The sequence below is a fragment of the Mirounga leonina genome, unplaced genomic scaffold (assembly GCF_011800145.1).
Source record: "Mirounga leonina isolate KUSES-001 unplaced genomic scaffold, KU_Mleo_1.0 Mir_178, whole genome shotgun sequence".
Classification (NCBI taxonomy): domain Eukaryota; kingdom Metazoa; phylum Chordata; class Mammalia; order Carnivora; family Phocidae; genus Mirounga; species Mirounga leonina.
In genome coordinates this window covers 551,473-566,895 of record NW_023270464.1, presented here as the reverse complement: position 1 = coordinate 566,895, position 15,423 = coordinate 551,473, and the positions used below count along the sequence as shown (strand labels likewise).

Genomic DNA, 15,423 nt, shown 5'->3' with positions numbered 1-15,423 from the left:
AAGCATTGATATTAAAAGAAAACTGATAGAACTGAAAAAAGACATGGAGAAATACATAATTATACTAGGATATACCAACACCCTCCCAGAAAGAAACAGAACAAGCAGACAGAAAATCAGCAAGGATGTAGAAAAGAATAATACCATCAACAAACTGGATTTAATTGACATTTATAGAACACTTCACCCAACAACAGCAAAATACATCAACAATAAAATACACAACTCTTTTCAAACAAACACACTGAACATTCACTTAATAAGAGAATATATCCTGAGACCTAAAATAAATCTGAACAAATCTAGAAGAACTAAAATCATATAGTCTGTTCTCTAACCACAATAAAATTAAACTAGAAATCAGTAACAGAATGGTAACAGAACAATCTTCAACCACTTTGAAATTAAATGACACAATAATCCACAGGTCACAAAGCAATTCTCGAGAGAAATTAGAGAGTATTTTGAACTGAACAAAAATGAAAATACATCAGAATGTGTGGGTGCAATTAAAGCACTGCTTAGAGGGAAATTTATAGCAGCGAGTGCTTAAATATTACAAAAGAAGAAGGGTCTAAAATTAACCTAAGCTTCCTCCTGAAGAAACTAAAAAAAGAGCAAAATGAACCCAAAGCAAGCTGAAGGGGGAAAAAAATAACAAAGACAAGAGAATAAACCAATGAAATAGAAAGCAAAAAACAAGGGGAAAATTAATGAAATTAAAATCTAGTTCTTTAAAAAGATCAATAAAATGGATAAACCTCTAGGTGAAACTGGCAAAAGAAAAAAAGAAGAAAATTACCAATATTACTGCAGATCCCAAAGACTTTGAAAGATTAGTAAATGAATACTAAGGAAAACTTTATACACAAAAATCAGACAACTTAGACGAAATGGAACAACTCCTTGAGTGTTACAAACCAGGAAAATCCACTCAAGAAAAAAAAACTCTAAATAGTTCTGTTATCTCTTAAAGAAATAATTTTTTATTTGAGAAAGAAATCTCCTGGCTTAGATGGATTCACAAAAAAACATTTAAAAAAGAAATAACACTAATTCTACACAATCCCTTCTAGAAAACAAAAGAGAAAGGAACACTTGTCAACACTTTTTATGAGGCCAGTTTTACCCTGATAAAAGATAGACATACAGTATAAAACCACAAAAAAAAACAAACCCACAAGCCAATTATCTCTGATGACCATCAGCAGAAAAATCCTCAACAATGTAATTAGCAAATCAAATAAAGCAATATATAAGGAAGAATAATACACCATAACCAAGTGGGGTTTATTCAGTAATGCAAGGTCTGGTCAATATTTGAAAAATAATTAACATATTCTACCATATAAACAGACTAAAGAACAAAAACTACATGATCATATCATTTGAGAAGAAAAAAAGCATTTGAGAAAATTTAGCATCTATTCAGTATTAGAAAAAACTTTCAAAAAAGTAGGAGTTAAAGGAAACTTCCTTAATCTGATAAAGCATCTACTAAAAAAATCCTACCGTTAACATCCTAGCTAATGGTGAAAGACTAGAAAAATGCTTTCCCGCTACGATCAGGAACAAGGATGTGCCCTCTCACCACTCTTCAACATACTGACTACAACTACAGGATACAAGGACCACAAACACAAGTCAATGGTATTTCTACATACTAGCAATGAAGACAGGAAGCCAAAATTCCACAAAATACCTAACCAACCTATCTACTCAGTACCTGAGCAGGTCCACAGGCAATTCCAACTATGTGTTTGGTATCCAGTCCTGGCAGTGCAGCGGGTTCTGGCTTGGTCACACGCAAGGTGTCAAAGTGCTGGCACTGGTCGTTGCTCCCCCAGCTATGGACCTCGCTGTCCTCAGTCAGAGCCAGGCAGTGGGTGGAGCCTGCAGCCACATCAATTACCTTCTTCCCTAGGAGGAAAGAGTGGATACAATACAGCTTCACACCTGACTTCTGCTTAGGTCATTCAGGTCAGGAGGTATTTAATGTCAACTTCTAAAGGATAATTCATTGCTTTAATATTATGCATAATTCCTCTGCTTCATGTATGTTATTAAAACCCGTTTTACTAGCTATAATTTATTAAGACCTATAGCCTGAAAATTAAATAATACCAAGGTATGAAAAGGATCTTTTCCTTACCTTAGTATGGAAAAAGCTACTTTTTTCTCCTTATTCATATTTTCATTCAGAAAGAGACAAGTGTATTTTAATTAATTAAATCATATTCTCCTGTCCCAAGTATAATCACGCAAAGTATATTCTTTTTGCCTCAATGAGACTTTCTATTTTTAGAATATTTTTAGGTTCACAGCAAAATTGAGGAAAAGGCACAGAGATTTCCCTTATACTCCCCACCCCAACACATGCATAGCCTCACCCATTATCAATTATTCTTTTTTTTTTTTTTGGCATGTGAATGTCTACTTGTTCCAAAACCGTTGAAAAAGCTACCTTTGCTTCATTGTACTGCCTTGGCTCCCTTGTCAAAGATCAATTAACTATACTTATGTGGGTCTATTTCTCAGCTATTTTGTTCCAATGATCTATTTTCTATACTTTAGTCAATGTCATACTTTCTTGGTTACTGTGGCTTTATATTAAGTCTTGAAGTTGGGTAGTGACAGTCCTTCAACCTGCCCTTTTCCTTCAATACTGTGTTAGCTATTCTAGGTCTTTTGCCTCTCCACATAAAATTTAGAATCAGTTTGTCTTGTATTAAACGTATAGATTAAGATAGAAAGAAATGACAGTATTCATTCTTCCTACCCATGAACACAGAATATCTCTCAATTTATTAGTCCTCCTTTGATTTCATTCATCACTTTTGTAATTTTACTCACATAGGTCTTGTACTTATTTTGTTAAGAGTTATACCTATGTATTTCACTTTTTTAATACTATTGTAAATGGTATTTTGTTTTTATTTCAAATTCCATTTCTTAGTTGCTGGTATATAGGAACTAAGGTATATACCAAGTGACTTTGGTATTTTAACTTTGTATCCTACAACTTTGCTATAATCATTTATTACTTACAGCCCTTGTTGATCCTTTCAGATTTTCTACATAAACATTCATGTCATCTGTGAACAAAGATAGTTTTATTTCTTCCTTCTCAATCCGTACACCTTTAATATCCTTTTGCTGTTTTGTTGCATTAGCTAGAACTTCCAGTATGATTTTGAAAAGAAATGGTGAGATGAGACATCTTTTCCTTGCACTTTATCTTAGTGGGAAAGCTTCAAGTTTCTCACCATTAAGTATGATGTTAGCTATAGGACTTTTATAGATTTTCTTTATCAAGTTAATGAAGTTCTCTCCATTCCTAGTTTGCGGAAAGTTTTTATCATGAATGGGTACTGGATTTTATCAAATGCTTTTTCTGCATCGATTAATATGATCATGTGATTTTTCTTGTTACTCTGTTGATTTGAGGGATTACATTAATTGGTTTTTTGAATGGTTAACTAGCCAACATTGCATATGTAGAATAAATTCAACTTGGTGGTGATGTTTAATTCTTTCTATATATTGTTGAATTTGATTTGCTGATATTTTGTTGAGGATTTTTGCATCTATATTCATGAGAGATGTTGGTCTGTAATTTTCTTTTCTAATAATATTTTTGTCTGGCTTTGGTATTAGGGTAATGCTGGCCTCATAGAATGAATTAAGAAGTATGACCTTTGCTTCCATCCTCTGAAAGAGATCACAGAGAATTGGTATAATTTCTTCCTTAAATGTTTGGTAGAATTCACCAGTAAACCCATCTGGGCCTCATGTTTTCTGTTTTGGAAAGTTATTAATTATTGACTTAATTTCTTTAAGAGATATAAGCCTATTCAGTTTGTCTATTTCTTCTTGTATAAATTTTGACAAACTGTCTTTTAAAGAAATGGTTCATTTCATCGAAGTTACCAAATTTGCAGGCACAGACTTGTTCTTAGTATTCCTTTATCATCTTTACAATGTTAATAGGATCTGTAGTGGTGTCTTCTCTTTCATTTCTGGTATTAGTAATTTGTGTCCTGTTTTCCTTTTTTCTTAGCCTAGTTAAAGTATACTGATTTTTTTAATCTTTTCAAAGAACCAGCTTTTGGTTTCTTTGATCTTCTCTACTGATTTTCTGTTTTCAATTTCATTGGTTTCTTCTCTAATTCTCATTATTTCTTTCCTTCTTCTTATTTTGGATTCAATATGCTCTCCTATATCTAGTTTCCTAAGGTAGAAACTTAGACTATGGATATTTTTTTAACATCCATAACCACACATAATTACAGATTTTTTTTTCTTGTGATGAGAGCTTTTAAGATCTGTTCTCTTGGCAACTTTCAAATACACAATAAAGTGTTAACAGCTACAGTCACCATGCTGTATATTATAACCGCAGGACTTATTTCACAACTAGAAATTTGTACTTTTTGACCACCTTCACCCACTTTACCCACTCCCAACAACCCCCACCTCTGGCAACCACCAATCTATTCTCTGCATCTATGAGTTTGGTGGGGGTTTTGGGAGAGTTTTGGGGTGTTTTTTTTTTTAGATTCCACAAATAAGTAGGATTATACAGTGTTTGTCTGTCTCTATCTGACCTATTTATTTAGCATAATGCCCTCAAGGTCCATCCATGTTAACACAAACGGAAGAATTACCTTCTTTTTTATGGCTGAATAATATTCCATCATATGTATATACTACATTTTCTTTATCTACTCATCTACCAATGGGACACTTAGGTTGTTTCCATGTCTTGGTTATTGTGAATAATGCTGCAATGAACATGAGGATGCAGATACCTTTTTAAGTTCACATATTTACTTCCTTCAGATAAACACCCAGAAGTGGAATTGTGGGTCCATATGGTAGTTCTTTTTTGTAAAGCCTCCTTACTGTTTTCCACAGTGGCTGTACCAATTCACATTCCCATCAACACTGCACAAGGGTTTCTTTTTCTCCACATCCTCATCAACACTTGTATTTCTTGTCTTTTTGATAACAGCCATTCAAACAGGTATGAAGTGTTCTCTCACCTGTGGTTTTGATTTGCATTTCCCTGATGATTAATGATATTGAGCACACACCTTTTTCATGTACCTGTTGGCCATCTATAACTCATCTTTGGAAAAATGTCTACTCAGATACTCTGCCTAATTTTTAATCAAATTGGTTATGGGGTATACTTTTTGTTTGTTTTGCTACTAAATTTTAAGAATCCTTTATATATTTTGGATATTAACCCCTTATCAGATATATGATTTACAAATATTTTCTCCCATTCTATATTCTATAGGTTGCCTTTACATTTTAGTGGGGGTTTTTTTGTTGTTTTTTTTTTTTGAGAGGGAGAGAGTGAGTGTGCCGGGGGGTGGGGGGGGGCAGAGGGAGAGAGGGAGGGAGAGAGAGAATCTTAATGAGGCTCCATGCCCTGCACAGAGCCCAATGTGGGACTCAATCTCACAACTTTAAGATCATGACCTGAGCCAATATCAAGAGTCAGACGCTTAACCAACTGAGCCACCCAGGCACCCCACCTTTACATTTTATTAATGGTTTTCTTTCCTGCACACAAAGATTACTTACTTTAGATTTTTCTTCTTTTCTAACATATGCCTTCTAATTTCCTTCTAAGCACTGCTTTCACTGCATCCCACAAATTTTGGTAAGTTGTTCTCATAGTCATTCAGTTCAAAATATTTTAAAATTTCTCTTAAGATTTTTTGTTTGACCATGTGTTATTTGGAAGTTTGTTGTTTAATCTCCATGCATTTGGGGATTTCCCAACTATCTTTCTGTTACAATTTTTAGTTTAATTCCCTTGCAGTCTGAGGACATAGTTTGATCTCTCTTCTTTTAAATATGTTAACGTGTGCTTTATAGCCCAGATTGTGGGCTATCTTAATTAAGGAAGTTTTCTAAAACAACACCTTTTTCTCCAAAGTGAAATGATACAAATACATTTTTCCTATTTAAATAGTATTAAAGTATTGTATTTTTGCTTAATAGTAAATCTAACATGACCAACACAAAGGATATTTTCAGTAATGTCAACGTAAAAAATAATTCAGCTACAAAATTCTACCCGAGTAAGGAGAACAATTCTATCTTGAGCCTATGAGACGTTGACATAGTGATGGCCAAAATGACTGTACCATCAATCATTTAAATGCTTTCACAGTAAGCTATCTCTGTATCTAATAAATGTAGCTGATTTCCTTTACTAAGTGAAAAAAATATATAAACAAGAAGGCTAACAAAATTCAAACACAGCTCCATAACATACAACCAACTGTATTACCCCACAACTTACCTCAGAAACTTAGAAAATAATAAATACCATAATACCTTCTTGTCATCAAGGTATTAATATGTTTTAAAGATTTTATTGATTTATTTATTTTTAGAGAGAGAGGGAGAAAGCACATGCATGCATGAGCAGGGAGAGGAGGAGAGGGAGAGAGAGAATCTCAAGCAGACTCCATGCCAAGCACAGAGCTTAATGCGGGGCTCCATCTCATGACCCTGAGATCACGTCCTGAGCCAAAACCAAGAGTCAGACGCTTAACCAACTGAGCCACCCAGGCACCTCAAGGTATTAATATGTTTTAAAATAATAATGATGGGGAAAGAAACAAGCAAGTCCCATGTAAAAGTCTCAATTCCAAACTCCCTTGACAAAAAAGCAAAAACATAAAGTAGAATCTAGCTCAGGGATTCAACAAACTTCATCCCTCATGCAAACACAGGCCAAGGACTGTTTTTGTGAATAAAGCTGTACTATCACACAGCCAGGCCCATTTATTTACATATTGTCTATGGCTCCTTTTGGACTACAACAGCAGAAAAGAGTAGTTGAGACATACAATGTATGGTACTCAAACCTAAAATACTTACAGTCTACTTTAAAAAACAGCCTGCCCACCCCCTTTAACACTACAGGCCACCTGATAGACCTATCATCAACCTCTCCCATACTTCAGAAGGCATCTGCAAAGCACACCTACATGCCTTGGCTCCCATTCTATCTAGAATGCATGCTGGATGCCCTTGAAATCAAACAAGCAGGATTTACCCATCAAGGATAAGTTCAAGTGAGAACACTCCCAAAGGACCCAATCCTATCTCCCACTACATTCCCACAGCACCATGCATATCTGTCATCTTAGCAATGTCTACACTGTAAGTATCGGTAACCTCACCAATAGAAGTTCATCTCACTAAGGTCAGCTTACTTAATGATGAATAGATGCCTGCCACAAAAAGGACTTACCAATATTAGTAAAATTGAATGAGTTTCAAATGAAATCTGGTGAGAATAATTCTACACCATTTTTTTTTTAAAGATTTTATTTATTTATTCAGGAGAGACAGAGAGAGAGAGGCAGAGGAGAGGGGGAGAAGCAGGCTCTCTGCAGAGCAGGGAGCCCAATGTGAGACTTGATCCCAGGACCCCAGGATCATGACCTGAACCGAAGGCAGACGATTAACCAACTGAGCCACCCAGGTGCCCTATACCGTTTTTTAATAAAGACAACCTACTTTCCATTATTATCTATACCTATGAAAATGTGAGTAAAAGCCTTCTAATGATAAGTCATTCATGAAATATTAGGTAAAAAAAAAAAACCCTGCAATCTTTAAAAGATTACTGAAGAAAAAGCTTCAAAGAGTTTTAAAAGTTTACATTTTGCACTCACCTTGCAAGCCTTCCAAGAGTTTGGGATAACGAACATGTTCTTCTGTTCCATGCCCAAGTCTCTGGTTGTCACCTTTTCCCCATGAATAAACTTGGCCATCTTTCGTCAAAGCAATAGAAAACTGACTTCCACATCGAACCTTCACGACATCCAAGTCTTGAAGCTTCTCAATAAGCTTTGGTGTTTTGCAGCCATCACTACCACCTCTGCCCAATTTCCCATAGTCACCATCTCCCCAAGACCACACCTGACCTAAAACAACACAAATATATTTAAGTAAAAATAACTGTACATCTTAATGCAACTTTTAAATGGCTCAAATACTCAATATAACCCATAACAAACCTACACCATATATTTAGTTAACACTATACTGGCCAAATGAAATCTAGTTTATACTTCAGGTTGATACAGAAACAATTAAAAAAAGGATAGCCAGATTTTCTTTTTGTTTTAGCTAAAAGAATAATAAAGTCCTGATCCGTACTAGTTTGGGCTCAACGACTGGGTTCAGTTCAACCAAGTAGTGAACACAGAACAAAAACTCCACTGCCTCCATAAAATACCATAACTTGGCCCACCACAAGACATTGCAGCTCTCTGACCACTGTCTCTCAGGTCTGTCTGCATACTGTTCCTGTCATGTTCACCACAAATTAACTGCATGACAGCATCTATTTCCAATAATATTTGTTAGTATAATCTAGTTAAATATTACATAAAGGGATAAAACAAATTACAAAAATGTGGTTGGATTCTTTTTACTCTGATAACTAAGCTAAAAACTTTGCAAAAATGCAATAAATGTGAATTATTGAAAAAAAATACCTGGTAAAACCTATAGAGGATGAGAAAAGAAATGAGAAGAAATGTAAAAGAAGAAATGAGATTGCTCCATAAGTGACTAAGTTCCCATTCTATTTTAAATAATCTGAACTAGAGATCAACAAACTTTCTGTTAAAGTCCTGATGGTAAGTATTTTTAGGCTTTGTGGGCAATGTGGTCTCTGTCACAACTATCCAAGTATTCCCCTGTCACAGGAAAGCAGCCACAGACAATACGTAAGCAAGGTGGCATTCAAATATTCTATTTGTGAAAACAGCCAATCCCTGATCGAAAATTGTAGATGATACACTAGTGGGTGGTCAATGACATAAACACACCAATGCTCAATGCAGCAAACCCATACACAAACATCAGAGAATGTGTATAAAGAATGTGTATACACTTATATGCCTTGCCAAATGCCTGTTGTTCACATAGCCCAGCTGGCAATTCCCACTTTCTCCAATGTTTTCAGTGACCCTGTTACCCCAGAACCAGATCTTACAGGTCAGGATGCTTCTACCATACCAATCGTCTCAAAAAACACAGTATGTAGCAGGGACATTTCCCTATATGACCAAATACTAATGTGAGGTAAATAGCATGCATAGTTTCCAATCACAGCAATTTAGTCAAAACTTCAAACAGCTTTACCTTCGTAGCAGTTTCACACAAAGAATTCAAGAACAAACCCTAATATGACTTATTCAAGAAAAGACTTTCTGGCTAAGAGGTTTATAAAATCTATTAATCACTCAACAATGGACACTTAAAAACAAGATGTCGAACTGAAAGCTTCATGCCAGAAGACGAGAACTTTATGACTGATGAGACCCATCTTTTCTCCAAGACTTACAGTAGCAGAAGTAAGATGCCTCTATGTCTATCCCTTCAGGGGAGGGGGGGGCCTATGTGGACATGAAGATGCCTGAAATATTCTTTCTCCTCTCACTAAAGAAATCCCCAAGGAGGGGAGCTAAGATGGCAGAGGAGTAGGGGACCCTAAGTTTGTCTGGTCCCTGGAATTCAGCTAGATAGTTACCAAATCATTCTGAACACCTGTGAAAAGAGGAGATCTGAGAAAAGAAATGCTGCAATTCTAAAATAGAAAAGCAATCACTTTTTGGAAGGTAGGAGGTGCCGAGACTTGGTATCCAGCGTGATGTATCTGAGGAAACTGCAGAGAGAACTGCCTGTTTAAGGAGGCTACTGTAAAGTATTATAAGCAGAAGGATGCAAAATTAGAACTTTTATGAGTCTGCTACAGTGGGGGACATCACTGGATTAAAAGTGCTCAGGTGGCAAAGCAGGGTGGAATCCCAGGTGGGACAGCATGGTCTCAGGATCCCGGAGGCCACAAGAAGAATGGGAGTGGCTGAGTGCGGCAGAGTTCCCAGGCATTGGAGTGGGGAAGCCGAATGAACACAGCAAGTCTAGGTGCCAGCTTTCGGCTCTGTGTTGCTATAAACTGTAAACTGAGAACTGCTGCATGGTTGCACAACCGCTCTACGGGCAGGGTCTAGGCAAAAGGCAGAAGCTCAGCGAGATGCCCCACAAACTCCCAGAAGGAACAGCATGGATCCACATCTCAGGAGTCCATAAAAGTTTGCAGAGACCCGAAACTCCAGCACATGCCTGAGATAAAAACAGTCAGTCACAGGCTAAGTGAACACAGAGTTCGGACAAAAAACAGGAAGACAGAGTGATTGACTGCTTTTCTTTGAGGACTCACTTAAGAGTGAGGGACACCAACTTTCAGCTCCAGGGATAAAGATCCAGGCACCACTATTTTCATCCCGCCATCAGTGCTGAAAGCCTTCAAGGAGCAAATCAGCGCCACACACTGCAATCCAGAGCCACATACACTGAGCCCAGCACCCTGGCAAGGGAAGCACAGATCCACCACGGCAAGGGCACCTGAGAATTGATCAACAGACCCCTCCACCAAAAGACCAGCAGGAACAACTGGAGAGCACCAAGTTTACAGATGATAGAGAACTGCAAAACTTCAGCTCTTGGGGAATACAGTATATAGCATTCGTGGGGTTTTTTCTATTCTTTAGTCTTCCAGTTTTATTTTCATTCACCTAATTTTCTTATTTTTTCAATTCTTTTATTCTTTCTTAATTTTTTTTCTTTATTATGTTAGTCACCATACAGTGTATCATTAGTTTTTGATATACTGTTCCATGATTCATTATTTGTGTATAACACCCAGTGCTCATTACAGCACGTGCCCTCCTTAATACCCATCACCAGGCTACCCCAACCACCCCTGCCCCTCTGAAACCCTCACATTGTTTCCTGGAGTCCACAGTCTCTCATGGTTCATCTCCCTCTCTGATTTCCCACCCTTCAGTTTTCCCTTCCTTCCCCTAATGTCTTCCATGCTATTCCTTATGTTCCACATATGAGTGGAACCATATGATAATTGTCTTTCTCTGCGCTTAACTTATTTCACTTAGCATAATCTCCTCCAGGCCCATCCATGTTGATGCAAATGGTGGGTATTCATCCTTTCTGATGGCTGAGTAATATTCCATTGTATATATGGACCACATCTTCTTTATCCATCGCCTTTCAACAGATGAATGGGTAATTTTTATTTTTATACATGTTTTACATATATATATAAATATTTGTATATATATAATTTTTGGTTTACTTTCATTGTATTTTATTTTATTTTTCTATATATATATATAAAATTATCTTTCTTTGCTATTTTGGGATATAGTTTCTCTTAACAAACAGACCAAAATACACCCAGGATCTAGTTTATTGTTTCATTCTGTTTTACTTCTTGTTTGATTTTTTTCTTATTTTGTTTTGTTTTTGTTTTCTTCTGGTTTGTTTTGTTTTTTTCTGTTGTTATTTTTGTCTAATCTCTCATTTTCTTCTATTCTTTTCTCAACATAATGACGAAATGGAGACACTCACCCCAAAAGAAAGAAGAGGAGGTAATAATCCCTGCCAGGGATTTAATCAATATCAGATATAAGTAAGATGTCTGAACTAGAATTTAAAACTATTATAAAGATACTGGCTAGGCTTGAAAAAAGCATAGAAAACAGTAGAGAATCCCTGTATAAATAAAAAATTAAAATCTAATGAGGCCGAAATTAAAAATGCTATTACTGAGATACAGTCACAAACGGAGGCTCCAAAGTGAGGATAAGGAAGGCAGAAGAGCGAGTCAGTGAGATAGAAGAAAAAATGATGCAAAATAAGGAACCTGAGAAGGGGGGAGAAAAACAACTACAGGACCATGAAGGGAAATTTCAAGAACTCAAACACTATAAAGCAAAATAATATCCAGATAATAGGGGGCCCCAGAAGATGGGGGCAGGGGGGAAGAACGTTCATTTGGACAAATTATAGCTGAGTACTTCCCTAATTTGGGGAAGGAAACAGGCATTCAAGTCCAGGAGGCCCAGAAAACCCGCTCAAGATCAATAAAAATAGGTCAACACCTCAACATATAATAGTGAAGCTAGCAAATTTCAGAGACAAAGAGAAAATTATAGAAGCAGCTCAGGACAAGAGGTCCTGAACCTACAAAGGTAGACACATCAGGCTGGCAGCAAACCTGTCCACAGAGACCTGGCAGGCCAGAAAGGACTGACATGATATATTCAATGTGCATGCTAAATGGGAAAAATATGCAGCCAAGAATACTTTATCCAGCAAGGCTGTCATTCAGAATACAAGGACAGATGAAGAGTTTCCAGGACAAACAGAAACAAAAGGAATTTGTGAAAACTAAACCAGCCCTACAAGAAATATTAAAGGGGATCCTTTGAGCGAAGAGAGAACCCAAAAGTAACAAAGGCCAGAAAGGAACAGAGACAATATACAGAAACAGCAACTTTACAGGTAATACAATGGCACTAAATTCATATCCTTCAGTAATTACTCTGAATGTAAATAGAGTAATTGCTCCGATCAAAAGACATAAGGTATCAGAATGGATTAAAAAAACAAGACCCATCAATATGCTGTCTATAAAAGACTCATTTTAAACCCAAAGACACATCCAAATTGAAAGTAAGGGGGTATAAAATCATTTACCATGCTAATGAACATCAAAAGAAAGCTGGAGTAGCCATCCTTATATCATACAAACTAGATTTTAAACCAAAGACTGTAATAAGAGATGAGGAAGGACACTGATTCATAATAAAAGGGTCTATGCAACAAGAAGACTTAACAATTGTAAATATTTATACCCCTAATTTGGGAGCAGGCAAATATATAAACCGAGTAATAACAAAATTAAAGAAACACTTTGATAATAATACAGTAATAGTAAGGGACTTAACGCCCCACTCACAGAGATGGAAAGATCATCTAAGCAGAAGATCAACAAGGAAACAAGGGCTTTGAATGACACACTGGACCGAATGGACTTAACAGAAATATTCAGAACATTTCATCCTAAAGCAACAGAATACACATTCCTCTAGAGTGCACATGGAACATTCTGCAGAAGAGATCACATACTGTTATCACAAATAAGGTCTCAACTGAACCAGAAGACTTAGATTATACCATGAATATTTTCAGACCACATGCTTTTAAAACTTGAACTCAATAACAAGAGGAAATTTGGAAGGAACACAGATACATGGAGGTTAAAGAGCATCCTACTAAAGAATGAATGGGACAACCAGGAAACTAAAAAACAATAAAAAAAATACATGGAAGCAAATGAAAATGAAAACACAACAGTTCACATACTTTGGGATGCAACAAAGGCAGTGCTAAGAGGGAAGTATATAGCAATACAGGCCTTTTTCAAGAAAAGTCTCATACACACAATCTAACGTTACCCTAAAGGAGCTGGAAAAAGAACAGCAAATAAAGCCTAAATCCAGCAGGAGAAGAAAAATAATAAGCTTAGAGCAGAAATCAATGAAATATAAATCAAAAACAGCAGAAGAAATCAATGAAACTAGGAGCTGGTTCTTTGAAAGAACTAGTAAGATCGATAAACCCCTAGCCAGATATGTCAATAAGAGAAAGGACCCAAATAATAAAATCATAAATGAAAGAGGAGAGATCACAACCAACACCAAAGAAATATAATTGTAAGAGCATATCAAGAGCAACTATATGCCAACAAATTTGGCAATCTGGAAGAAATGGATGCACTCCCAAACATAAAAACCAAAACTGAAACAGGAAGAAATAGAAAACCTGAACACATCTGTAACCAGGAAAGAAACTGAAGCAGTAATCAAAAATCTCCCAACAAACAGGAGTCCAGGTCCAGGTGGCCTCACAACAGAATTCTACCAATCATTTAAAGAAGAATTAATACCTAGTCTTCTGAAGCTGATTAAAAAATAGAAATGGAAAGAAAACTTCTAAACTCATTATATGAGGCTGGCATTACCTTGATCCCAAAACCAAAGACCCCACCAAAAAGGAGAATTATGGACCAATATCCCTGATTAACATGGATGCAAAAATTTTCAACAAGATACTAGCTAATAGGATCCAACAATACATCAAAAGGCTATTCTCACCACTCCTGTTCAACATAGTACTGGAAGTCCTAGCCACAGCAATCAGACAACAAAAAGAAATAAAAGGCATCCAAATCAGCAAAGAAGTCAAACTCTCACTCTTCACAGATGACGTGATACTCTATGTAGAAAACACAAAAGACTCCACCCAAAAACTGCTAGAACTGATAAAGAAATTCAGCAAAGTGGCAGGATATAAAATCAATGCACAGAAGTCAGTTGCATTTCTATACACTAACAATGAACCAGAAGAAAGAGAAATCAAGGACTCAATCCCATTTACAATTGCACCAAAAACCATAACATACCTAGGAATAAGCCTAACCAAAGAGGTAAAGGATCTGTACTCTGAAACCTATAGAACACTCATGAAAGAAACTGAGGAAGATGCAAAGAAATGGAGAAACATTTCATGCTCATGGATTGGAAGAACAAATATGGTTAAAATGTCCATGCTATCTAAAAGCAATCTACACATTTAATGCCATCCTTATCAAAACACTATCATCAGCATATTTCACAGAGCTGGAACAAATAATCCTAAACCTTGTATGGAACCAGAAAAGACCCGAAATAGCCAAAGGAACGTTGAAAAAGAAAACCAAAGCTGGAGGCATTACAAATCCAGACTTCAAGCTGTATTACAAAGCTGTAATCATCAAAACAATATTGTACTGACACAAAAACAGACACATAAATCAGTGAAACAGAATAGAAAACCCAGAATTGGACCCTCAATTCCATGGTCAACTAATCTCTGACAAAGCAGGAAAGAATATCCAATGGAAAAAGTCAATCTCTTCAACAAATGGTGTTGGGAAAATTAGCCACATGCAGAAGAATGAAACTGGACCACTGTCCAGTTTCAAAAATAAGCTCAAAATGGATGAAAGACCTAAATGTGAGACAGAAATCTATCAAAATCCTAGAGAACACAGGCAGCAACGTCTTTGGCCTTGGCCTCAGCAAGTTTTTGTTAGACACGGGTCCAAAGGCAAGACAAACAAAAGCAAAAATGAACTATTGAGACTTCATCAGGATAAAAAGCTTTTGCACAGCAAAGGAAACAGCTGACAAAACTAAAAGGCAACCTACAGAATCGGAGAAGATATTTGCAAATGTCTTATCAGATAAAGGACTAGTATCCAAAATCTGTAACTTATCAAACTCAACACCCAAAGAACAAATAATCCAACCAAGAAATGGGCAGAAGATATGAACAAACATTTCTCCAAAGAAGACATACAAATGGCCAACAGACACATGAAAAAACACTTAATATCACTTGCATCAGGGAAATACAGATCAAAACCATAATGAGATACCACCTCACACCAGTCAGAATGGCTAAAATTAA

At 36.4% G+C, this 15,423-nt stretch overlaps 1 protein-coding gene across 8 annotated transcripts in view; it reads right to left on the bottom strand.

Annotated features, from left to right (window-relative positions):
• HERC2 (HECT and RLD domain containing E3 ubiquitin protein ligase 2) overlaps window positions 1-15,423 on the bottom strand; it is a 260,003-nt gene that overhangs the window by 169,776 nt on the left and 74,804 nt on the right. For all 8 annotated transcript variants that reach the window (XR_004682606.1, XM_035023922.1, XM_035023920.1 and 5 more), the window contains exons 15-16: window positions 7,710-7,961; window positions 1,727-1,920 (exon numbers count right to left, since the gene is read on the bottom strand). Coding sequence is in view for 7 of the 8 variants with exons in the window: in XM_035023922.1 (XP_034879813.1) it covers window positions 1,727-1,920; window positions 7,710-7,961 (446 nt within the window). In the remaining variant the exon portion in view is untranslated. The remainder of the gene's footprint in view (window positions 1-1,726; window positions 1,921-7,709; window positions 7,962-15,423) is intronic.